This window comes from Callithrix jacchus, chromosome 15, assembly GCF_049354715.1.
Source record: "Callithrix jacchus isolate 240 chromosome 15, calJac240_pri, whole genome shotgun sequence".
NCBI lineage: Eukaryota > Metazoa > Chordata > Mammalia > Primates > Cebidae > Callithrix > Callithrix jacchus.
Window position 1 is genome coordinate 49,190,360 of NC_133516.1, and position 25,940 is coordinate 49,216,299.

Here is a 25,940-nt window from a genome sequence, read left to right on the forward strand (position 1 = left end):
ATTTAAAGACAAAAATAAATGAATAAAACCCAGTAACATAATAGATGATGGCACAGACTTGGGAGAAAAGAAATAATGTTGAGTAAAGAAACTGATGAAATATGTCAGCAAATTTAATGAAGTATTGACTATTTTGCCTTGTGTGTTAAACAACATTGTGTTTAGAGAAAAACAACAAGATGGGGAAAGGGAGCAATTTGGTAAAATTGTAATAAGTAGGAGGACAGAAATTATTGAAAATAGATTTGTTTAAAATATTTATAGTTAAATAGGTATGTGAAAAAAATTAAGGGTTGCCACTAAAAGTAAACAATACAATATATGCTTTCGGTATTTGCTTTCTACGTCTGTATAGCAAATTATCACAAATATCGCTGCTTAAAAAAAATGCATACATTATCTCAGAGTTTCTTTGGGTCAGAAGTATGGGCACGGGCCAGCTGGGTCTTCTCTGTTCTGTGTCTCACCAGGCTCAATCAAAGGGTGGGCCTAGCTGTGTCCTCAAGTGAAGGCTCCATTAGGGAAAAATCTACTTCCAGCCTCTCTAGGTTGTTGGCAGAATTCATGTCCTTGCAGCTGTATGCCTGGAATCCCAGAATTTCTGCTAGTATTGGCAAGACGCTACTCTCATCCCCCAGGGGATATTCTCAGGTTGTTGTCATCTCTAACTCCCTCCATAGGCAGTTCACAAAATGACTGTTTCTTTGAGGTCAGCAGGAGAATCTCTCAGACTCCTGTTCCTGATCTCTAGACTCCATAATTAGATCAGGCACAAACAGGATAACCTCCTTCTTCACGAAGTTAACTGATTAGAGACTTTAATTGCATCTTCAAAATCCCTTTCCCTTGGCTGTATAATGTAACCTAAGCACCAGAGTGTTATCCCATCTTATGCACAGTCCTGCCCACTCTCCAGGGAAGATTATACAAGAAGGTGGGAATTTTAGGGGGCCACCTTAGAATCTGCCAACCACAGTCTGCCCCCTGAATCCCCAATAATTTACATTCCTCCCAGATGCAACATGTATTTACCCGTCCCAAAGTTCCCACAAGTCTTAACTCATTACAGCAACAGCTTACAGACCAGTAATTCCATATATTTGTATATCTTTTTCAACTGAAAAGGAACAATAAGAAACAAAAATGAATGATAAACAGAAGACAAAAAATAAGAGTGTAGAAAAAATAACAAAAAAACAACGATCATAACAAATATAAGACATTAAGTTTACTTTTTAAAAGATATAGATTTTTTTTTAAATGGGAAAAGTACACAAAGTCCTATATGTTTCTTAAAAAATGACAACGAAATGCAGAAAGATTAAAAGAATGGAACTAAAAAAGATATGCCAGTGAAATTGTAATCCCCAAATATCTAGGGTTCTAATATAACATCAGATAAAATATAACCTAAATCCAAATCATTACAAGGTTAAAGAATACTACTAATGATACAAAAATAACTTCCTAGGATATATACTAATCATTAATTTATACATATCTAGCAGCATTCTCCCTCTCTACACACACATACACACATGCGTGCACACACACACACTCATATTGAAAACGAAAACTTTTATTTTTTTTAAAGATGTATTTATTACATCTTTAAGTTTTATTATTTTTTTAAATATGTATTTATTATATCTTTAAGTTTTATTGTTTTTTTAAAGATGTATTTATTACACTTTAAGTTCTGGGGTACATGTGCAGACCATGCAGGTTTGTTACATAGGTATACATGTGTCATGGTGGTTTGCTGCATCCATCGCCCCGTCATCTACATTAGGTATTTCTCCTGATGTTACCCCTCCCCAATCCCCTTACCCCCTGCTATCCCTCCTCTAGCCTCCCTACCCCCAGGTCCCAGTGTGTGACGTTCTCCTCCCTGTGTCCATGTGTTCCCATTGGTCAACACCCACTTATGAGTGTGAACATGTGGTGTTTGGTTTTCTGTTCTTGTGTCAGTTTGCTGAGAATGGTACTTTCGAGTTTCATCCATGTCCCTGCAAAGGACATGAACTCATCCTCTTTTATGACTGCATAGTATTCCATGGTATATATGTGCCACATTTTCTTTATCCAGTCTACCATTGATGGACATTTGGGTTGGTTCCAAGTCTTGGCTATTATGAACAGTACTGCAGTAAACATACATGGGCATACATCTTTATAATAGAATGATTTATAATCCTTTGGGTATATACCTGGTAATAGGATTGCTGGGTCAAATGGAATTTCTATTTCTAGATACTTGAGGAATCGCCACACTGTCTTCCACAATGGTTGAGTTACTTTACTCTCCCACCAACAGTGTTAAAGTGTTCCTATTTCTCCACATCCTCTCCAGCAGCTGTTGTCTCCTGATTTCTTAATGACTGCCATTCTAACTGGCGTGAAGTGGTATCTCAATGTGGTTTTGATTTGCATTTCTCTAATGACGAGTGATGATGAGTTTTTTTAAACATTTGTTGGTTGCATAAAAGTCCTCTTTTGAAAAGTGTTTGTTCATATCCTTTGCCCACTTTTTGATGGAGTTGTTTGTTTTTTTCTTGTAAATTTAAGTTCTCCATAGATTCTGGATATTAGCTGTTTGTCTAATGGGTGGATTGCAAAAATGTTTTCCAATTCTGTTGGTTGCCAGTTCACTCTATCGATAGTTTCTTTAGCTGTGCTGCAGCTCTTAAGTTTAATTAGATCCCATTTGTCTATATTGGCTTTTGTAGCCATTGCTTTTGGTGTTTTAGTCATGAAGTCCTTGCCCATGCCTTTGTCCTGTACGTTATTGCCTCGGTTTTCTTCCAGAGTTTTTATGGTGTTAAGTCTCATGTTTAAATCTTTAATCCATATAGAGTTAATTTTTGTATAAGGTGTAAGGAAGAGATCCAGTTTCAGCTTTCTGAATATGGCTAGCCATGAAACTGGGAACTTTTTAACACAATTCTAGTAAGTCTATTAACTTAATAATGACAGAAAAGGTTTAAAAACAGAATGAACATGTTTGATTCAATATAATAAAATTTGTACCTCTATGTTCTTTTGAAATACAAAGGTACCATTTACAGTAATTAACTGTATCATAAAGAAATGTCAAAACGTTTCAAAGTTTCAGTATCATAATGACTATGTTATCTCACTGTAATGAAATTAAACCATAAATTAAAAATTAAAAGATAGATAAAAGATCACATATTTAGAACTCTAGAAAATTTACTTCTAAATCAATAATTCACAGAAAAATAACAGTGAGAGAATTATGAAGTATTTAGAACAGAATACCAATGGAAAGACAGCTGCAACTGCAAAATTAGTGAGATATAGATAAAAATATTTACAGATAAGTTTAAATGGATCTATTCAATATCAAGAAAAATGAACTATAAATAAGTTAAGTATTTAATTAAAGATCTATACAAAGAATTTAGAAAGTGTAACTCAAAATCATCAGAAGAAAAAATAACAAACATTATCAACAAATACATAATATAGAAAACAAAAATACAATCGGGGAATGAATGTGACCACAGCTTGGTTCTCAGAGAAACACAAAAGACTATAGAAAGACTAATTTTTGGCCGGGCACAGTGGCTCAAGCCTGTAATCCCAGCACTTTGGGAGGCCAAGGCAGGTGGATCACGAGGTCGAGAGATCGAGACCATCCTGGTCAACATGGTTGGAACCCCATGTCTACTAAAAATACAAAAAGTTAGCTGGGCATGGTGGCACGTGCCTGTAATCTCAGCTACTTGGGAGGCTGAGGCAGGAGAATTGCTTGAACCCAGGAGGCGGAGGTTGCCGTGAGCCGAGATCGCGCCATTGCACTCCAGCCTGGGTAACAAGAGCGAAACTCCATCTCAAAAAAAAAAAAAAAAAAGAAAGACTAATTTTTTAAGAAGAGAGGCATAAATAACAACAGCAAGGAAAAGGCAAAAGATATACCACAGATATTAAAAACGTAGTAGTCTGGGAAACAAGGTAATTACATTCTGCTTGTTGATGATTGAAGTAGGAACAGGCATATGACAATTCCATGAAAAGGACAATGAGAAAAAAGGAGGAAATTTGCTAGAACTCTTCCTAAAAAGAATTATTTGCTTTTAGGAAAGGTCAAAAGACAAGTAGCTGCCCCTTCCTGATTTTGAATGTTGTTGTCTGAAGATGTGCTGGTTGTTACTGTGGCAACTATATTGGATCATGAGGGCAAAATCAAGGGAATAAAAGAAGTGAACAAGAACATCGCTGAGCCCCTGAAGAACCAACTCCAGAATCACCCTATTTTCATTTTCCTATTATGTGAGACATTACAGTATTTATGTTTAATCAGCTCTTATAAGACTATTCTATGACTTGGAGCCAAATGCATTCCAATGGATATAACATTCTAGAACCAATTTCTTAATTTTATTTTATAAATATATTATAAATAGAGATGCAGAGCTTTTTTTCCCAACTAAAATGGAATAATCTGAGTGGCCTTCTCTCTCAGATGGCTAGTATGGTACAGGATTTGGGAATGAAAACAGGCTATTATATAGAACGTTCTGAACTCAGATGGAGGTGCTGAACAATAAGCAGGATTAACAAGTGACGTGACAAAAGCTATCCAAAGAGAAAGGACCAATGGCTCTTTCCCCACCATTTAAGGAGCCAAAACTCTTGGCAATCTGAATATAGTCCTTGATTATACATACCCTTCATCCTCATAACTCTTCAAATGCCTTTATTAAACTAGTACACTTCTTGTATACATTACCTACCTGGACAAAATTCTAAAATATTTTGGTGAATCAACAGGTATAGACCATGCCCTTCCATTTTCCAATTACAATAGCATGCAGATGGACCCAAATGTAAAAAAATAATTTTGTGACGATATTCATTAATTTGGAAAAGTAATTTTAGCAAGTATCTTAGCAAAGTAAATCTGTAACATAAAACAAAGCCGATGGCACACTTACTCAGATTTTGGTGAGTGACATTCTCTTGGATACCAGCTATATGCTCCTTTGAGTTTTCTGTTTCTTGCTTTATGTGCATATAACTTTCTTGTCTTCCACAAAAGTACCTGAAATTGGAATGAGATACTTGTGATGATTTTTTTCTTGCAACACATTTAGACACACAACACTATGGTATCCATAAGACCCTATTACTCCTATTCCTTGATGAAACATTGTGTTACTGGTTCTTCTCCCGCTAGAGGAATATGCTTTGAGGACTGAATCTTTTCCCTGTCTCTCCCTCATTTACTAGAAAAACAACTTCATAGTCTTCTCAGATTGCTGACATTTGGATAAGGCAGACGAAACAGGTAAATGTCCTTATGTCCCAATAGAAATAGCTACCACGCACAAAATTTTCTTATAAAACAGAGAATAGAGTGACTATAATAGAGACTAGACCAGAAGTCAGGACTCTTGGGTCCAATCGTTCAGTCTTAGATTTATTTTGAGATGCCGGGAAAAAAAAAAAAATAACTCCAGAGTCTTTTGGTGCCTTTTTTGGCTGTACCTATAAATGGTAATTATACTTTTCTATTAGAGTTCTCTACCATCTATTGTGATATGTAACTATCTCAGAGGAGTAGCTGACAGCTTAGTTAATGCACGGTATAAATCACATTGAGTTTCTCACAGGAATGCAAAATGTACATTAAATACAAAGTCTAGCAGTATGAGAAGGGAAATAGAAACTGTGAATCATGAACATAGCACTTACAGATGTCTTAAGATGTGGGTTATGTGGATACAACTGCAGCCTGTAGTTAAAAAAGGAAACTGATGCTACTGGTGGGATGGGTTGTTTTCTAGGGCAGGACTCAGGAGATAGACGAGGCAGATTTCTATCCTAGACTTGAAAATGGGCCATTGTGTGAGCCTTGGCAAATTTGGTGCAGCCTACAAGGTCTAAAATGGCCTGGGCCCTGCCCATTTCTCTATTATTAGATTGATTGCATTCATGGTCCAATTATTCATCCATTCCTGAATCAATTTTTTCTTGCCATGAGATTTTAAGCAACTCCTACAAAGAGGAAGAGTATATCTGGGGTATCTTGATTTTGAGTTTGGCCAGGTGACTTGCTTTGGCTAATAGGATTTTACTGGCTGTGATACTAACAGATGTGTAGAAAGTGCTTGCATGTATTTGGTTTTGCTCTTGCTCCTCTGGGATGGTGAGGGGTGCCCTGGCTAGGCTGCTGAAGGATGAGACATATAGAACAGAGCCAAGTTTCCCAGGTGTCCCAGCCAAAGCCAACCTAGATCAACCCTCAGCCAGCTGGTTCCCAGACATGTGAGTAAGCCAAACCAACAGAAATAACTGCCCAGTTGTGCTTATCCTAAATCACTGACTCAGACTCCTAAGCAAAATAAATGCTTACTGTTACAAGTCACTGAGTTTTAAGATGATTTGTTATACAGCATTCTTGTGGCTGTTAAGCTGATATACTCTCCAACACTTCTCTGTTGCTCTCCACACTCATTCCAGCAACATTAGACTTATCTATTTAAGAGAACGTTCCAGGTACCCCAAGACAGGATCCTTGTACATGCTGTTCTCCCTCTGCCTGGAACTCATGTTCTCCCCTGCCCCCTTACTTTGGCCAGCTCCTTAGCGAAAACCCATTTATTCATCAGTTCTTGGCTCAAAAGTAGCTTCCTCAGGCAAGCTTTTCCTTCCAACCCAGAGTAAGTCAACTATCTTTACAATTACAATATATTTTCATGTATTTGTATTACTTTATATCAGAGAATTTTTACTGATGTCTCTGTTAATGAATGATACTCTAAGTTTTTGTGATAGTTAAGCTGGTCCCCTCCATGAGATTGCAAAGTCCATGAGTTCAGAGGGTATAGCTGTTATCTGGGTCTCCATTGTATCCTAACAAAGCAGATAATATATTAGGCACATGCAACCTAATGCAGTGACAGGCACCAATTTTTACTGAATGAAGCTGTAAGTCGTATCCTCCACCTTTTGTGAGTGATGACTATTGAGTTACATTTGTATCCTTCTCCAGGAATATGCCTTGAGTGACTAGACCTGCCTCATTCAGAGATTCCTGAGAGGTACACAAACCATCCCTCACCCCTAGAGGAAGCCCATAATCAGTGACTGATAAATACAGGTATGAAATAGTCCTGCCTGCTTGCCTCTGAGTGAGATAACCTCTGTGGTGTAATTTATGCTCTAGAGCTCCCCGTGAGATCAGGCCTAGGCTCGACTTCTAAAACCACATCTTTGCTGGGTTCCTTTCCCTGCACTAATCTATGCCCTCATCCCACTTTACGCTTCTCCTGAGAACTTGACCTCAATAAATCACTTGCAGAAAAATCCATTTTAGGTTCTATTTCCAATCAAACTCAAACAAGGACATGCATTACATTTGAGCATTTCTTGCTCAACCAAGAAATAAAATAACCAAAAGAAACCTGAAATAGTATCCATTGGTATACATTTTTGGATAGTGAAAAATTATAGCTCACTCTTCTCAAAGGGTACAGAAACTCACAGACATCTGATAATTTTGGGATTGGTTAGAACCTCCATGGTTATTAAAGCAAAATTTTATTCATTCCTGGAAATGTTTATGCTCATAATTGTCCCACTATACAATAATACATTTCTTAACAGCACTATTCAAGTAGAGAGCATGTTTGATGTCTGACTACCAGAATTTTCATCTTCCCTGTATTTGTGGGTTTCTGCATTCAGAAGATAGAGAATCAGTAATTGTGGCTAGAAAAATGCCCCTCATATAGTCTTAAAAGAAAAATGATATAAGGCTACATGTAGTGCAATCTTAAATAATAAAACAAATCTATCCATCTCTCTATCTAGGCATTAAAAAATCAATGACAGGAAGCACACCAATTGTAAACAGGAGTAATAAAGTTATGAGAGATTTTTATTTCATCTTTTACAATTTTACAGTCTTTACATTTTAAACAGAAAGCATGGCTGTGGTTCTGGAAAAAATATGGTTTTAAAAAAGGGTAACTTAGCAAACAGATAATAGAGAACAATGGCACCTCCCCCCACCCCGACTCTCCCAACAAATGAGCTCCGTTCAAAAGTCTGTGAAGGGAGACTTCTACTTCTGGGGAGACGAAGCAGTAATACTTTCCTTTTTTCCTCCCAACATGTACGCCAAAATTTCTGGACATTTTACATCAAATATAAGATGACTTGAAAGGTAAAGAAAATCAGACCTCCTAGGGATCTAAGGAAACAACACACAACATAGTGGTGAGTTCCCTGGGTTTTTGTTTTGCCTCATATATACCAGACTTGGAACTGAAGTAGGTGGCGATCCTGAAATGGCAATGGGCACAGACAAGGACACCCCCAACAAAAACCTGTTGTCTCTAGCCAAAAAAACAGGAAGGGGCAGCCTAACAAGGCAGTAGCCTTCTATACTCACTGTACTTCAGAACACCATAGAAGTAACCTTTGACCCCACCCCTACCTAAGCCCATGAAGTCTGAGTGGGGAGCTCTGACTTCCACTCTCACCAGGCTATGAGGAGGCACCTAATCCCTCTGCCTGGGTGGGATCAGTAAGGCTGAGTAGAGAGTTGGTTCATTTATCTCTTCTCGACAATAACAAGACCCTTCACCTCCAACATGGGGTCAGTGGAGAACATATGGGGAGCCTGGCCTTCCATCCCTACTCAGTAGTAAAGAGGCATCCCCCTACCCACTACTCACTGTTGTGGTGTCAGAGGAGGCCTAACAGAGAGGCAGGACTTCCACTACCGACCCTAACTAAAGAGGCCATAACCCTCTTCTGTGTTGCTAATGGGCTGTTACAGGAGGCAGCACTAGGCATTCCTTGCCCTCCCAACCTGGGGGCATCAGTTACTGGAGGCATAATAAGAAGTCAGAGCGCCCACCCACCCAGGAATGATAAAGAGCCTCCTTTCAGGTATGTACAAAGGCCACCTACTTGTCTACCCAACATGGCAACAGTGAGGTATCTCCTTCCTCCTCTGCTGGAGCAGGGTCAGAAGAAGCTGGCTCAAACAGGTTTAAACAAGATCCAAGGTCTCAGAACGTAACATCCACAATGTCCAAATTTCAGTTGAGTAACATGCTTCATACTGGGAAGATCTCAAGCTGAATGAAAAAAACAAGATGATTCATAGATGCCAACAAGGATATGATAGGAATGGCAGAATCATCTACCTGACATTTTAAAACAACCATCATAAAAAAATGCTGCTGAGTAGTTACGAACACCCTTGAAACAGGAACAAAATGGAAAGTTTCAGCAAAGAATCAGGATATAAAGAACCAAATGGAAAGTTTAGAACTGGAAAATACAGCAACTGAAATTGAAAAAAAAAAAAAGATGAGCTGAAGAGCAAAATGGAGAGCACAGAGAAAAGAATCTCTTTTTCTGATTTCTATCTAATTCTATGAATGAAGAATTAGATAGAAATCTATGAAGAATTGTATGAATGATAGAATTAGATAGAAATCAGAATGATGGTAATTACCAAATTTGAACAATGCAGACAAAACAGACTGAAAAAGTGAAAAAATCTCAGGGGCCTGTGGGATTATAACAAAAGAGCTAATACTTGTGTCACTGAACTGGATAGAGAGTAGAAAGAAAGTGAGGCTGGAAAAGTACTTGAAGATATAATAGTTGAAAATTTGCCAAATTTGGCTAAAGACATACACCTTTAGAATCAAGAAGCTGAACAAAACTCAAGGTTTTCAAGAATAAATCTGAGTATGACTAGGTAAGCTATGAAAGCCACCAGATAATCACTTTGTTCAAGTTATAAAGTTGTTTTTAACTATGAAAAGGACTGAGACCATCAGTGATGCTACAGTAACAGTGTTAGACAGTGACTGACCAAAGTGACTAGTTTTTATGACCTGTTAGCCCAGAAAGAGTCCAATTAAGTATAGAAATGTTTAAGACACTCCATTGTTCAATATTTTTGTACATTTGCTATTTTATGAATTTTCCACATGTAAGAAATATTTAGATTAACAGGTCAGTGTTCTGTTTCCATCCAATCTAACATGTGTGAGTGACTAAGCACGTAATAAAAACTTGGGATTTTAAGTTGAAATCTTACTCAGTATGCAGGCAGTATCACCACATTTAAGAGAACTTAAGAGTTTCTTGACTATTTTTAAACTTTAAGAATATCTTAAATACATGGAATGGCCTAGCATAAAATTGAAAACAAAAATAAAATAAAATATATTAAATTTGTATAGACAGTTTGCATATTTAAAGGAGTTTCACTGTTTGAAAACGTGAATCAATCCCCTTAAAGGTGCTTTTTCAAAATTGGATAGATTTATAACTAGAATGAGAAAATCTACAAATTCAGAAAGTTGGCTTTAAAATTGTAACTTAATCAATTATTCACATTTAAACCTCTGAAAAATCTTTTCAGTGCCTAGAATCTGCCCCTAAAGACATAAAGTCCCCCACACTGACATACACATGAACACGCGGTATGATCATCTACAGGAAAATCTTGTTAAGGTTTTCTATTGTTTCCACTTGCATCACTTCTCTGAATCCTTTCCAGTTCAAGTGAGTACTTCTAAGCACCTTTTGATCACTCATTCCTTGAGTAGAGGTTTTGCTTCCATTCCATCTGTTATCCCCGAAGCTACCATGGTGTCAGGGAAGAGCAGATGTTAGAGAAACATCTGTTTGAATTAGAGTCAATCAGCTATGTTTTCCAAACTCTATTTTAAAATGGTGTATTCTGGGACAGTGGTCTTGAAGAGGTTTGGCTTCCAAGGATGAAATGACTCAGATGAACCTGAAGCTCACCAGTCATACGTGAACCTGAGCACTCATAGGATGACAATGTTGAGCAGAATTTAGCTCCCTCCAGCACTCTGTTACAGTTCGGGAAGAACTGTTGGCTGCATTGAACATGCTTTTTGTATACTCAGGAGACAAAGTTCTTCCATGTTGCCTTTAACCAGCCATGTTTCTGAGGTGCTGAATGTCCTTACACAATGCCTTTTCCTAAATAGCAAGCTTCACCCCCCAAGAAAAACCTCAGTATAGATCAACACACTGTTTGAAATTCATCACTGGAACAAAATGTGGCATACTTTCAAATACTAGAATTTTAGACACTGCACTTCAAAGTTAAAGAGACTTACAACAACATGAAAACCATCATCGATAATTACAACTCATAGAAAAAATTACATGCTATATATTTAACAAAACTGGGTGGCATACCCATGAAATACATGCTCTTTGAGAAGAAGTAAGTCATAATATTATTCCAAATGAAGATCTAAAACTAAAATGAGCACTCATTCTGAGACACTAAAACGTAAAGTGAGTGAGATTTTTAAATGTTGAGTAGACCAGCTTTAAAACAAACCTACTTGGGTTTGTTTTTACCATTTTTTTTGCAGTTTAATATTTGTCCTCCAAAAAAGAATATTATTAAAAGAACTGCATAACTTACATAAGCTTTCACAATAATAGAACATTTATAAATTAATTTAAGATCTCAGAGAAATGTGTAAATGAATCAGCATCTTTTAAAGTTTAATATATTTGTCTCATAAGCACACTTGTCTCTCATTTAACTTTATGCAGTGCTTTTTCTTTTGGTAATTTTTATCTTTATTATGCCAGTGACCCATATTTACTATAGTAAATTGATACATACAATTTCATCAAGGTTTCTCAGCCGTGGTTCTATTGATACTTTGGATTGAATAATTCTTTGCTGTGGAGGGCGGTCTCTGTGCTGCAGAATGTTCAGCAGCATCCTCGGTCTCTGCCTACTAAAAGTGAAGGGTGTCCTCAGTTTTAATAAAAAGAAGTGTCTCTAGACATTACAAAATTTTCCCAGGGAGAGCAAAATTGTCCTTAGTTGAGAGCTACTAATTTATGGAAAGAAAACAAAGTCATCCATTTTCTTCCACGCTTATAATTTAGTTTATATTCTTATGGTCAATTTTCTATATCTATACAGATAAGTATCTGTGTATCTATCTCCAAGATATTCTATATATGGAATATATAAAAGCACATAAACATTTAAAATCAACATTATTACTGCTCTTTTGTAGCATATATTATGAACATTCTTTCACAAAAATGTATATATTTGTTTCTTCGTTTTTAAATTAATGGCTACATAATATTCCACTGTTTATATATAATATTATTTATTCCATTTAATACTTTTAGATATGAAGTTGTTTCCAATGTTTGATAAAAGTGTGCCTTTGGTTAGGTATGATACTCTTGGGAAACACTTTTTTTTCCCCTAAAATTTTTGCAGATTTGTTTCATTGTCTTTTGGTATTAAAAATGGCTGAGAAGTATGAGACCAATATAATTTCTTCTTCTCTGCATTTTTTCATCTGTATCTTTAGTCAAGGCACCCAAAGGATTCCTTCTTAAAGTTGAAAACCTGTCTTTAAAATATCGATTTATTGATATTTCCCAAAATAGTGTTCATTTTCAGTCTTTTGGCATAATTTCACATTCATTTCAATAAACTTTTATTCTATTATGTATTTAAAATCACTTTTATTTTTAGTTGCTGGTCTTTTCTACTTTAAGCACACCAATTATCCTTATGTTGGATTGTCCTGGTTCTGTGTATTATGGTCTCCCAGTTCCTTGAATTTAGTTCCCCCTTCGGCATTCATGGTGAATCATACAATCCATCATTTTATATGTTTCCATTTTTTTTTGCATCTTCATTTTATTTTTATTATTATTAATTTTTGAGACAGAGTTTCACTCTTGTTGCCCAGGCTGGAGTGCAATGGCATGATCTTGGCTCACTGAAACCTCTGCCTCCCAGATTCAAGTGATTCTCCTTCCTCAGCCTCCCAAGTAGCTGGCATTACAGGCACCTGCCACCACTCCCAGGTAATTTCTGTATTTTTAGTAGAGAAGGGGTTTCACCATGCTGGCCAGGTAATCTGCCTGCCTTGGCCTCCCAATGTGCTGGGATTACAGGCATGAGCCACCATGCCCAGGTGGTATCTTCATTTTAATAAGTCCATAGCCCATCTTCATTATGGTAAACTAGTAAATATAGTTAAATTGGGGTTTCTTAACCGTGACACTATTGACATTTTGGGTAGAAATTTCTTCACTGGGGTGGATAGAAATTACTCTCCTCTGCATTGCAATATATTTAGGATTCACTACTTTTTGTGATTTATTGGGTAATTCTTTAATATTGTTTGCCTTATGCCTTGTCTAAGTCCAGGAGATGCCATTCACATCCATGTGACCTGCCAGTTGCTTATGATGATCTTTCTGCTTCTAAACCCTACTTTCCTAAGTATGAGATACACACAGGGCAAGCTATACATTCAAGAATCCAGCTTGCTGAATGTCTTTGCCTCCAACATTCTTTCAAATGATCCTAAGTGGCACAACCGTAGGGAATTTGGGTCCCCACAGATACAAAACCAAACCAGTGGGTTTTGACTCAAAAGACCAAGTTTCAATCCTGACCAGCCACATGCTAGTTTTGTGCTCTTGTCATGTTACCCAACTTCTCTGAGTTACAAGGTTTTCACCAGTAAAACAATAGATTCATGGAGCTGCTAAAGAGGATTAATTAGGATAGCATAGGTAAAGGTTCCCGGCACAAAGAAAGCACTTAATTAATGTGAGCCTCTCTGAAATGAAAGTAATGCATACTAATACCCAGTAGATTTAGATCAGAGAGCTATATTGTCCAATATGGCAGTCACTAGCAACATGTGGCTATCAATCAATTAATGTTAGACTTTAAAATTCAGTTCCCAGGATGCTCAGGAGTCACAGGTGCTGGATGACTATATGTTGGACAGCACTGATATTTACTATTGCCATCATACAGGAAGTTCTACTGGACAATAGAAGAAATGATAGAATTATACAAGGACCAAAAGTCCAGAAGCCCAAAATCTTTGCCCATTAACTATGAAACTTGAGAGGAGCAACTTTATCTCACTTTGTCACAATTTCCTCACTGGTAAAATGGATACTGCCTTTGCAGCAATGTGGTGGGGATCAGGTACGTCGAAGTTACTTTTTTCTCTTGCTTTCTCTTTGTATTTCCAGGGCTTCAAGACTAAAGTCACTAACAAGAATCACTTTGAGGATAGTTAGTTGAAAGGTGCAGCCCTTTGGTAGTTTAACATTCACAGCCATGATTTGGTAATATTCCAATGCACCTGTAAGCAGTTAAGAACAGCATATGTTTGAAAGTGCAAGGAGCCACTGCAGACAGTTCTTGGGGTGATGGAAAGACACAAAATAACAAAAGTGAATTGGTTTTTATTGGCAAGTGGCCTTTCGTAGACTTTTGTAGCTCTCACAGGGTTTAAAATGGAAAGATCAAAGATTGTATTTCCGACTTTTCCATTTGTTTCACTTTGATGCCTAAATCTACCTTTCACAGGTTTGCGAACAATAATCTCTTGCTGTCATTTTGGGGGGAAATGTTGTATTTTTATTTATCGAGAGCTGGGATTGGCAAACCTTTTACATAAAGGGCCAAAGAGGACATATTTTAGGCCATAAGGTTTCCATCACTACTAGTCAACACTGCTATGTAGCATGAAAGTAGTCACACAAATGGGTGTGGCTGTGACAATAAAAGCTTACTAAAATAGGCCCATGGGCCTTAGTTTGCCAACTTAGAAAGATATGAAAGAACATATCCTTTTCACTCTTCCCCATGTTGTTTTCTTCTCCACTACGATATATATTTCTCGCTTATTTTATTTTTGAACATATAGTGTATCCTACAAATGATCACAATCAGACACTCAAAGATTTACTTTAGTAATGTGAAAAAATAATGTTTCTTCTCATTTTCATTAAGGCTTTGAATTTAAAAAATACATAATTCTTAATAATGATATTTTTTGTTCCTCAGAGAGAAAACTGAGCGGGAAAGACATGAAAATAAAATATAGAAGAATTGTAATTTAATTCTTGGAGGAGGGGATAAATCAATTAAATCATTTATGTGATTATTTCATAAAATGGTTAATAACAAGCAAATAGCCTTTTATTTTCAAATAAGCTCAAAGCCAAAACAATCAGAAACACTGATTACAATTCAAGATGAGATTTTGGGTGGGGCACATCCAAACCATAGCAGGTAGTTAATATGTTAAATGTAAACCTGGCTTACATAGAAATGGGTATCTGACAAAGATGAGTGGAACTGGAATAATTCTAGAATGACTCAAATTATCAAATTTTAGAAACATACCTAAGACACTAAGGTTAGTGTCTTTGTAAAAAAAATTGTTTGAGGAATAAAATGGATAAAATTGGCTAAAATGAGAAATACACACAGATCTTACGGCTTACAAAACAGAATTTTATTTAAATTTGTATAGATAAAAATCTACCAAAATTTAAACAAAAACTTATCCAAATCCTTTTCTACACACAACAAAAATGGACATCATGGAAACAAAAACCATATTCCCTTCGAATAAAGTTCCCATTTTTCTACCATAAACTGGTAGATACTGGGAGGGTGAGGAGAAAGAGATAAGGAGAGAAGATAGTGATACCCAACACAATGTGATCTTCAGTGCTGTCTCATCTTGAAATGACTTAATTACAGAGGTTTCCATGAGAATCAGGATTCTTCATTTTTGACACAAAAATGGAAGCTTCTAATCCAATATCACAAATAAGGCTTCGGGTTTTCTTTTTAGTGTGAGGTAAACAGTATATTCAATATTAAGGCAAATGGTAAAAACACATGGATAGTATATTAATGCAGACCTTCCACTATTAAATATATTTTGGAACACTTACAGATTTTTCAAACATACGTTGGAATTAGAAGCCTGTAAAAACTGCTGCAGTTTGTAAGAGCTATTTGCTTGAATGTCTTGGCAGTGCCTTTTTAGTAGCTAACATGTACAATGTAATCTTGTGGCTTTTTAGTAGTTAATATATTAAATATAATCTTGTTTGAGTTTTGAAATGGGTGTTTTTTTCCCTATGTAAGATTAGAAGCCCCCCAAAATTCTTGTAAATGAAGCAGGATCTGATTTCAAATTCTGCCTATACACACAGTATTTGGCAACATGAACCGCTCCCCAAAGTCTGCAAAACACTGCCTACTGAGCAGGCTTACAGTGACAGCAAAGTATGAGAACACGAGACATTATTTTTATAAAGACTAAGTAAAAATCAGATTTAGGCTGTGTAGATAGCGTATTCCAGAAAACACAGATTTAAGATTTTGCCTTTTCCCCGTTTTCTTTTCCCCAATGAGATAACCATTTCTTTCACAATGATGAACCATCCTTTTTATGCAAAAATGGCTTTCTTTCTCCATCACATCAGGACAAAGACATCACTTCTTGGCCACGCTGGCCACAGCCTTCTTGGCTGCATCCTCCAGGTCGACAGCTGAAGTAATGGGGAGTCCACTGTTGTTGAGTATCTTCTGGGCCTCATGGACATTGGTGCCTAGAAGCGGAACAGGGAACAATCACTGAACGAAACTAGGGGAGGCCCCTTATGAAGTCTGCACAAGAATGCACAAGACTTACCTGTCTACAGCTTTTCACTAGGAAATGAATTAAATATAGGTTCTCATCAATGTTGCTGACAGAAAAGATTATGTGATGAAATTTATTCCAAGCTGTGGTCCAACTAGAAAAGAAGATGAAAGCAAGGACTTGCAAGAAGCAAATGAACATGCTTTACTGATGGAAGCTGAGATGTCTGCTGATAATCACGGTCATGGGGATCTAATGTGGTTTTGGTCCACACCAGAAGTCACCTGTCTTAAAGGTCTCTTAATGTCGCTGGTTTGGGCTGTGACCTGCTTTGAGAAAGGAAGTTCTGAGAATCTGCCCAGCTATGCCCACAAATCCACTTCTTTGGAGACTCTGGCAGCATCCAGCATGTCCATTTCTGCCTCCTCCTCACTGTATAAAATGAAATGGCCTGAGCCCTTCAGAATGGGCAATGCAGCCTCTGATGGCAATCTCTTCGCAGTTCCTGGTGGATCTGGAGTATGTGCTGGCCAAGCCACCTCAACCAAAGGTGAGAATTGCTTTTCTGCCCTTTTAGAGTGAACAACTCCTCTAGGAGAAATGTGATAGAATTTAAGTGTCTAATGAAATATCTCATTTTACACCATTTCCTGTGCTTTTATCTAGTTGGCAAGACAGAGCCTATTTATAAACAAAGATCTTGAAATATAGGCCTTGGAGAACTTGCCTTACCACAAAGAGTGCAAATAAAAAGAGGCACTGGGTTAGCACATTTCTTATAAAGGGGCAAAGGCTGGGTTAAATGGGAATGGGTGGATTGAAAAGATGATGCAGCACTGATACTCCTGGGACCCTGGGTCTACCCACACGGTAGTTAAAAGGAACGCCTGGCACTGCGCCTTAAGCTTATGGCTCACCTACTCATGTTTTTAGAGGAAGCTGGTGAAAGGCCTCTCTAGAAAGTGACAGCATGAAGTGTGGGAAGCTGCTACCTAAAATCCCCATCCTGGCACTGCCATGTACTTGTTACGCAGTTTTGGGTAAAGCATTTAACTTCTCTTAGCTTTAACTTTTGTCTCCATACATAGCACCACCATCCTCATAATCTTCCCCAGAACTAATATCATTAAGTATTTATGTATGCCAGGCACAGTGCTAAGTAACTTATACACAGCACATGAAATCATTACAAAAACTATGAGTGGTCCCATTGTTCCTATTTTACGAATAAGGCAACTGAGGCACAGAGAAGTTTAATAACTTTTCCATGGTCAGAGAGGTGGTAAGTGGCAGAGATGGGACTTGAACTGCTGTCTGTAATTATAAACCCTGCATGTTCTAAAGATATGCTAGTCTACTTCTCTACTGGTAAAATGAGGACATTATAGCTGATGGTACAGATTGCGATGAGAGGCAAATGAAATAATGAGTGTAAAAGCATTTCTGTAAATGACACAGTATCTGTGGCAGGCCTGGCTGGCTCTCTACCAGACTCCGGCTCCTCTTCTGCAGTGGAGTGCTATTGCTGGAAAGCAGCTGCCCAGCTAGAAACTACATTTCCCAGATTCCCTTGCATCTAGAAGGGGACATGTGACTCAGATCTGGCCAAAGGAATGCCACCTGGCCATGAGAATCTCCAAAGGGACTCTTCAAACTCTGTTTTTCCTGTCTGGAGTGTTCCTAGCAGGGCAGCCCTGGAAGTTATCTGTTTGGTTTTGGTTTTGTTTTGTCTTGTTTTTGAAACAGGCTCTCACTCTGTCTCTCAAGATGGAGTGCAGTTGTGTGATCTCAGTTCACTGTAACCTCAACCTCTGGGACCCAAGTGGTCCTCTCACCTGGATACTTTAATAACTGAAGCTAAGCATCCTGCCCACTCACCCTCTTAGACCTCATGGGAATGAGAAAGACCCTTCTATAATGTTAAGACTGTTGTTAGAGGAGCTAGTGTTACTTTGACAAACACATGACTTCATAAATGCTGTGGAAAGCAGCTTCTAAAATGGTTTTCAAAGATCAGTCACTCCTGCCTCCTGGTATTCACATCCTTGTAGAATCTGACCCCTTGATTATGATCTGGATCCAGAACCTCACTTCTAATAGGTAAGAACATGGTAAAAGTGATGGAATGTCACTTCTGAGCCTAGGTTACAAAACCCTGTGGCTTCAGTCTTGCTCCCTTTGACTCTCTGTTCGCTCTGATGAAGCCAACTACTGTGCCCTCTGGACAGACTCACCTGGCAAGAAACTGAGGGTAGCCTCTGGCCAATAGCTGATGAGAAACAGGCCTTGAGTCTAATAGTCAAGGAGAAAGTGCATCTGGCAGCAACCATATGAGTGGTCTTGGAAGCAAATTCTTCCCTAGTCAAGACTTGAGACGTCTGCAGCCCTGCTGACACTATGATTACAGCCTGTGAGAGACCCTGAGGGAGACGGTCCACTGGAGCCACACCCAGATTCCTGACCACAGAAACTATGAGATAATAACTGTCCTTTTAAGCTGCTAAATTTTGGGGTAATTTGTTAAGCAATGATAGATTAAGTAACACAAATGTAAAAATATATTATTTCATTAATACAACCTGTGTTCATTTGGATTGATTTACTGTGGCAGGTGTTCAATACCAGGCTAAGGAATTTAGACATTAATCAATAAGCATGGCTTTCATGGAGCAATGACAGAGTGTGAAGCGAAAGCTCTGATGGACACAGGAGCAAATCAGTCTTTGGACCAGAAGGTAAATGAAAGTTACATGTGTAAATTTTGTTTTAGATGGTCATGGTCTGTCAACCAGGATGGAGTGCAGTATCGTGATCTCGGCTCACTGCAACCTTCACCTCCCTGGTTCAAGCAATTCTCCTGCCTCAGCCTTCTGAGTAGCTGGGATTACAGGCAACAGCCACCTCTCCCAGCTAGTTTTTGTATTTTTGGTAGAGATAGGGTCTCGCCATGTTGGCCAAGCTGACCTTAAACTACGGACCTCAAGTAATCCACCCGTCTCGGCCTCCCAAAGTCTGGGATTGGAGGCATGAGCCACCGTGCCCCACCTACATGTGTAAATTTCTATCTCTTCCTGCAGAGACACGAACTAGGCTCTTCTCTCTCTTCCTTTCTCTTTTTGAGCACCTTCCAATCTCAACACAGACCTCAGGATAGTAGTGTTCCTGTGGAAGTAGTGTTCCTGACATCTTACTCCATCTCAGATCCTGCTCTTTCTGGAGACCAGTTTTATCATGGGTCCTGCCTATTCAGAGAACTTCTTATGCAGTTTTACCCGAGTTCCTTTCCATGTCTACGGATGAAATGAGCTCTTGATCTTTTAATTTTTTTTCAGATAACTTTAATGGGCTGTGCTTCCTTGCAACCAACTAATATAAATAATTTAGTTCCTTAATTAATATCCTCTTTAGCACCTAACTTAGCACCGGTATTCCTAAGGGAAAATAAATGATTTGGAAATTCATGAGCACCAGATGTGCTGGGCCACTGCCCTTGCTGGGCTCTCTACCCAGAGCCCTGTTGGGCTGACACCTCTCTCTGCTGGGCTGACACTCATACATTCACAAGCATCTGTTAAATGGCATTTCTTGGGGATGTCTTTCTTGACATCACCTCCCCATGCCCCAACTAAAACAGGGGCTTGTACAGTGAGCTTCCAGAGTACCTTGTATTTCTAAAATCTTAACATAGATGAAGCCTTGTTGGATGGCTTACTGATGCTTCCCTTGTACCTTCCAAAAACTGCTTCCCTTTGTCAGACATGCTCACTGGATACTTCCCAATATCTGTTAGCTACCAGTATGTGCTGACCCACAGAGAACTCAAGATGGGTTCCCACACACAAAGTGTGTTTGAAAAGAAGAGGGGTGGGCAGGTACTTTTTGATAGATCACCTTGCTGTCCTAACAACTCTTTCCTATAGGGTTGAAATAGATACCCCAAACTGTGCAAGGTGCAATCAGGAGGGATTTTTTTTTTTTTTTTTTGGAGTCCTCCCGGGATTCCCCAGGAGCTTTGGGAGTGGCTCCTTTCTTTAGAAAGGCCCAGGAAGAGCTGGCTGTGCCCACTGCCCTGAGTTAGGACTCCAAGCTATTACCATTCCTCCCAACCTGTAGCAGCTCCAGGTGCCCCAGACAAGTGAGACCTTGCTTGGGGCTAACACTGGTGGACAGGGCCAGAAGAGGAAAGGAGAGGGAGAAGCTCTCCAGAAAACCAAGGCCCTTCTCTCCTCCCAGCTGCTCCTTCAGTGCCGCGTGAAAATGCCTAGTTGTTTCATAATTCTAGGATCCACAAAAGTGAATTTTAATTATACTTGCAGTTACACTTTAATTACAGCCGTAATTATTAAGCATATACTAGGCATGCTTAGAACCAAGCAGTTTTTGAAGGGATTCTCATATTCAAATACAAAGCTCATCTGTGATGTGAAATCGGTCAGACGTAGAGCCAATATGACCTGGTGGAAACTTGTTACAAAATGGGAAGTGGCGTAGAGAGAGAGAGAGTGAAAGAGAGAGAGAAATGAAGAGAGAGACAAGGGACAGAGTCAGGGGGAATAGCCTAAAAAGGAACAGACATATGAAAAGAAAGATAGGTAGAGAGTAAGAGAAAGTAAAGGAAAAAAGTGCGTTTGCCAAGTGACAGCAGCCCTTACCCTGATGCTGGCACCACCTCTTTGCAGCATTCTACCTGGCTTCTCCTTGAAGGCATGGCTCTGCTGCCCACTGACCCTGCCCTGGTCGTTAATTACCACTTACTTCCCTCCTTTCTGCTGAGGGAACAACTGGAAGAACAACATGCAGAGAAGAGGGGTTAAAAGAAAACCATTGGGCATGGTGGCCTGTAGTCCTGGCTACTTAGGACGCTAAGGTCAGAGAATCGCTTCAACCCAGGAGGTCGAGGCTGCAGTGAGCTGTGATTGCAACACTGCACTCCAGCCTGGGCAACAAAGCAAGACCCGGTCTCTATTTTCAAAATAAATAAATAAATAAAAATAAAATAAAACAGCAGACTGTGGAACCAGGTCATTGAAAAAGAAAAGGAAGAAAATAATTAGAGGAGGCCTTAGAAATTATCACTAGTTTCTGTGTTCCTTTAAAAAAAAAAATGACATTATTTGGGTATTTAAGGCTAGTTTCTTCTTAATTTACCAGGTGTCTGACATCTATTCCCCAACCTCTCCCTGTCTTTACTTCTAAAGAGAAATTATCATAGCTGCTTTAAACTCTGACATGGAATTAAGTGTTCTAAAGAGAGTGTTTATGCCTGTGAACAAAATTACAAAGGAAATTGATCTCCTTCCAACATTTAAATAGTGCTACTGACATGTTCTAATATTTATTAAATGCTGCATTGCTTTTTAATGAGGCTTCAGGACAACACTTTTAATAACCACCTGTATAGATAACTGATCAACTCAGGCTGGTGGAAGGAACCTCAGGCACTTCTTAATATCTGCTTGTTGCGAGCCACTCGGCTAAATGCTTCTCTACCCACTACAGGCCTCAGATATGGAAAAATCAAAGAGGAATGAGTTTAAAATGGAATCTTGCTCTACTACTAGGAGATATTATAAATAATAACAATTAATAAAATGTTTTATTCTTGACCTCCTCAGCATGTTACCAGTGACTTTCTGCCACTGGGTGGAGTAAGAGAGCTGTACACAAAGACACAAGGTTAATTTATCCAAATTTCTTCGCTTTTATTACACACAAGAGAAAATAAAGGTAGTGGACACACAGTCCAGGGTTTTGTTCTCAAGGTGCAGAAGCCTCCTGCCTTTTATCATAAGGGTACGAAGGAAGCCATTTTCCAGTCTGGAAATACGTAGAAACTGTCATTTAAAAAATAATTTAACAGGAATTCAGTTTTTTAAAAAAGAATACAGTAGTTAGCACTTACTGAGCACACATTAGGTGCAACAAACGTTTGTTGGATACATGAGTTAAGGGGTATACAAGTATCATTAAACTTAATCCTTAGAGCAACCCTGAAGTCGACATCATTTTAATCCCCATTTTACAGGGGAGGCAACTAAAACACTGGGAGGCTTAGTAGGGACTAGCCCAACATTCTTAGCAAGTCAGAGGCTGAGCCAGGACTCAAACCCAGGTTCATCTGAGCGCAAAGCCACATAACCATGCAGCTGGCCTTTAAGTGCTAGAAGGCATTCTAGGCAACCTTTAAGATAAGTCTCTTGTTTTCACTAGAGGAAACCGAGGCCCCGAGATGTCAGATAATTTGCTTGGATCAAACAACCAGTTAACCCTGACAGGTCTGATTCTTGGTCTAGTGCTCTGAGTCAGGGCTGGTTCTAGCTTTTGGGCCAAATCCAGCCAGCTGCCTCTTTTTGTATCACCAGCAAGTTAAGAAAAGGGTTTACATTTTTACATAGCTGGGGGAAAAAATCACAGGAACATTTTATGATACATGAAAGTTGCATGAAATTCAAATTCCAGCCTCCATAAATAACTTTTTCATGGAACATAGCCAGACTGATTTGCTTAGAGATCATCAGTGGTGGCTTGCGCTTTGTAATGGCAGGGGTCAGTCACTGTGGCAGACAGTAGGGCCTTGACGGCCTGAAGTATTTCAACCCTCTGTGTGAAATAACTGAGTCTTTCCCCCCTACTGGGAGAGGGGAATTCAGTGGAAACAAGCCACATTCTCTAAAGCAGCAATTTCCTCCTCAAATGTCCACTGCTCCTGTACCCTTGCTCTTCCTTCCTTAGTCTCCTTTCAAGTGGCAATCAGATAGAGGAGTTCCATTTTCTTGGTGACCTATACATTTAGACAACTTCTCTTGTCTCTTTTGCCTTGTTATTGTATGTCAGAAACAGAATAATTCGGAGAATAGGAGGCAAAACTTCTGCAATGTCAGCAACTCTTACTTGTTTGAGATGATGTGTGCCAAATACCTAGCACTATGCTTGGCAGCCAATAGCACTGGCCGTCCATGTGGCCTCAGTCAAGATACCAACAGGGGTTCAGATGATGATAGGGACAGCTAACATTTACTGAGCCAAGAACTACTGTAAATTATTTAAAAACTCATTTGCGCCTTAAAACAATCTTCTAGAGCTGCCCTATTTTTATTCCCATTTTGCAGAGGAAGAAGCTGAGATTTTAAACCCAGTTCTGTTCTCAAGTAGCTGAACAACCTGGGGAAGCTATTGCAGCTTTGAGGCTTTAGATTTCTCCTTGAATGAGTATCTTATCGAAATGCTTTGTATCCCTTACATTTCATGAAAATTAAAGATGACATAAGATATTCTGTGTGGCTGTATTGTATTCACACCTAATTTCCTCAATGATTTTTTCTCCCACAGTAAGAAGAAATCAACACTTAGGTTCTGAATGTGATAGTTATTTAGACCATCACAGTAGGAGCCCCCAGCTCCAGGGGCAGGAAGCCAATGGCTAAGTTCTTCTCTACAGGGTTTCCAAGAGTGGTGTATATGTGCTATGATCATGCAAGCAAGTGTAGGATCAAGTCTAACATATTCACTGAGAGCTTGTGCTATATGCTTATGCTTTCAATTATGTTAACCCTTAAAAAAAGCAACACAGATATTAAACCAAAGCTAAAGGAGCCTTAAAATTAAACTAGAATGGAATGAACCCTCTGGCAAGCAAGAACACCTTACACTTCTTCACTCACCCACCATCATCTGCTAGGGATAAGAATTCTTTTAAAAAAGGGATGTTTTATACACACACACACACACACACCTGCATGTGAATTTACCTTTTACACTTTCCTTGAATCTTCCTCCTAGCTTTCAAGCCATGCATACTCGAATTTATGGGTGACTTAAGAAATTTCAAAGGTAATTTTAACAGTGTGAGACTTTCATTGAAAATGCTGACTTTGGTACACCATTACTGCCTAAGAAGTAACATCACTGCGTCACTGAGTGTGATTCTATCCTTATGTGAGGAAATGACTGAGCGGACCTCATTGCTAATATTTTCCTTGGGAGGAAGTCAGATTCTAAGAGCTCAATACTACCTGCGAAATTCTTACTTGACTCTCACGAGACATTTCAGAGCTTAGGGAAAAGGGAGATTTAGACACAGATAACAAGAGGATTTTCCAGAATTCTATGTCTTGCTGTTGGGCTCTTCTCTATACCAGGGATCTGCAAACTATATCTCGTGAGCCAAATCTGTTCCACTATCTGTTTTTGTTAAAAAAGATTTACCGTGGCATTGCCATGTCCATTCCTTTACCTATTGTCTATTGCTGCTTCAACACTACAATGGCAGAGCTAAGTAATCACGAAAGGGAATATACAGTCACAAAGCCTAAAATCCTAACCTTTCAGAAAAAGTCTGTAGACCTTTGCTCTATACAATCCAAATTTCTGGCCCTGTGGCTAAAGGGCCAGGTGAAGACAAGAATCATCCTCATCTGGAGTTTCCCAGCTTGCAGTCCCTACTTCTGACTCCTTATAGAGTGGTGGGCAGCTATATTTCTAGCAGAGAAAAGGTCCACCTATGGTCTCTCTGAATCGACAATGGCAAATATTGGCTGGAATCTCCACTGCCTCCGCCCTTTCCCACATTTGCAAGGGGAAAGACCACAGAACTCTTTTTCCACTAAGCTGGGATATAGCCTCAGAATCTTTCTTGGCACAGCACTGCTCAGGCAGCCACTGCCAATAAAGAGAAGGTGGCATGAGATGAAAGCTGTCTTCCCTCATCTAAAACATTCCTCATGAAGCCTTTCCCGGCAGGTAGTTCTGCCTCAGGACAGCCTCGAGGTGGCGCTCTCTGGAAGAGTCTTAGCAGGACACACTTAGCCTCTATAAAGACACTGCAGACTGAATCACTGTATGTCTCCACCTGATAGCAATGTGCTTGCTCTCTCTCTCTTTGATGGCTAATCAAATATGACTTTCAAGTGTGACAAGAGGAAATTGAGGCAGGAAGAAATGAATTGGCTAGTCATTTCAGAAAATACCCGAGAGCACACAGCGGTGTTCCGACATTATAAGGCAGGACTCAGGATATGCCAGTCCTGGTACCTGCCCAGTTTTAAAACCTCTCCTTATAAAAATGGCCACATCCACAGCTGCTGCTCAGGGAAGCAACTTCAGGCTCTTGCTTCTGAAGGAATGACCACTGCCTAGACTAGGGCAGCCATCCGACCAAAGGCAGCCCACTCCTAGGGCAGATATGACCTACGATGTGCATTGGCGGATGTTTTCCTTTTAGGCAGAGGGACAGTCATTAGTGTAAACCTTCTTTGCCTATCACTGGCTCCATCTGGGCGTGGTGATGGTGTAGGGAGCTGACTAAATATTCAAACGGAGGAAGTTGGTACGGATAGTCCCGCCCCTTGCTTTGAGACCTTCCTCTTAGGGATATGCCACTCAGTGAGTCCAGGTCATCCTCTGCTCCTTGGGTTCTACCCTGGAGTGGGAAATGCA

General features: G+C 39.1%; 1 protein-coding gene across 3 annotated transcripts in view; it reads right to left on the minus strand.

Moving 5' to 3' along the window:
- Window positions 1-15,340: 15,340 nt before the first annotated feature.
- SUCLG2 (succinate-CoA ligase GDP-forming subunit beta) overlaps window positions 15,341-25,940 on the minus strand; it is a 286,592-nt gene continuing 275,992 nt past the window's right edge. For all 3 annotated transcript variants that reach the window (XM_002758533.7, XM_008981988.5, XM_078351448.1), the window contains one exon: window positions 15,341-16,473. In XM_002758533.7, the coding sequence (XP_002758579.3) occupies window positions 16,358-16,473 (116 nt within the window). In that variant the 3' untranslated portion in view covers window positions 15,341-16,357. The remainder of the gene's footprint in view (window positions 16,474-25,940) is intronic.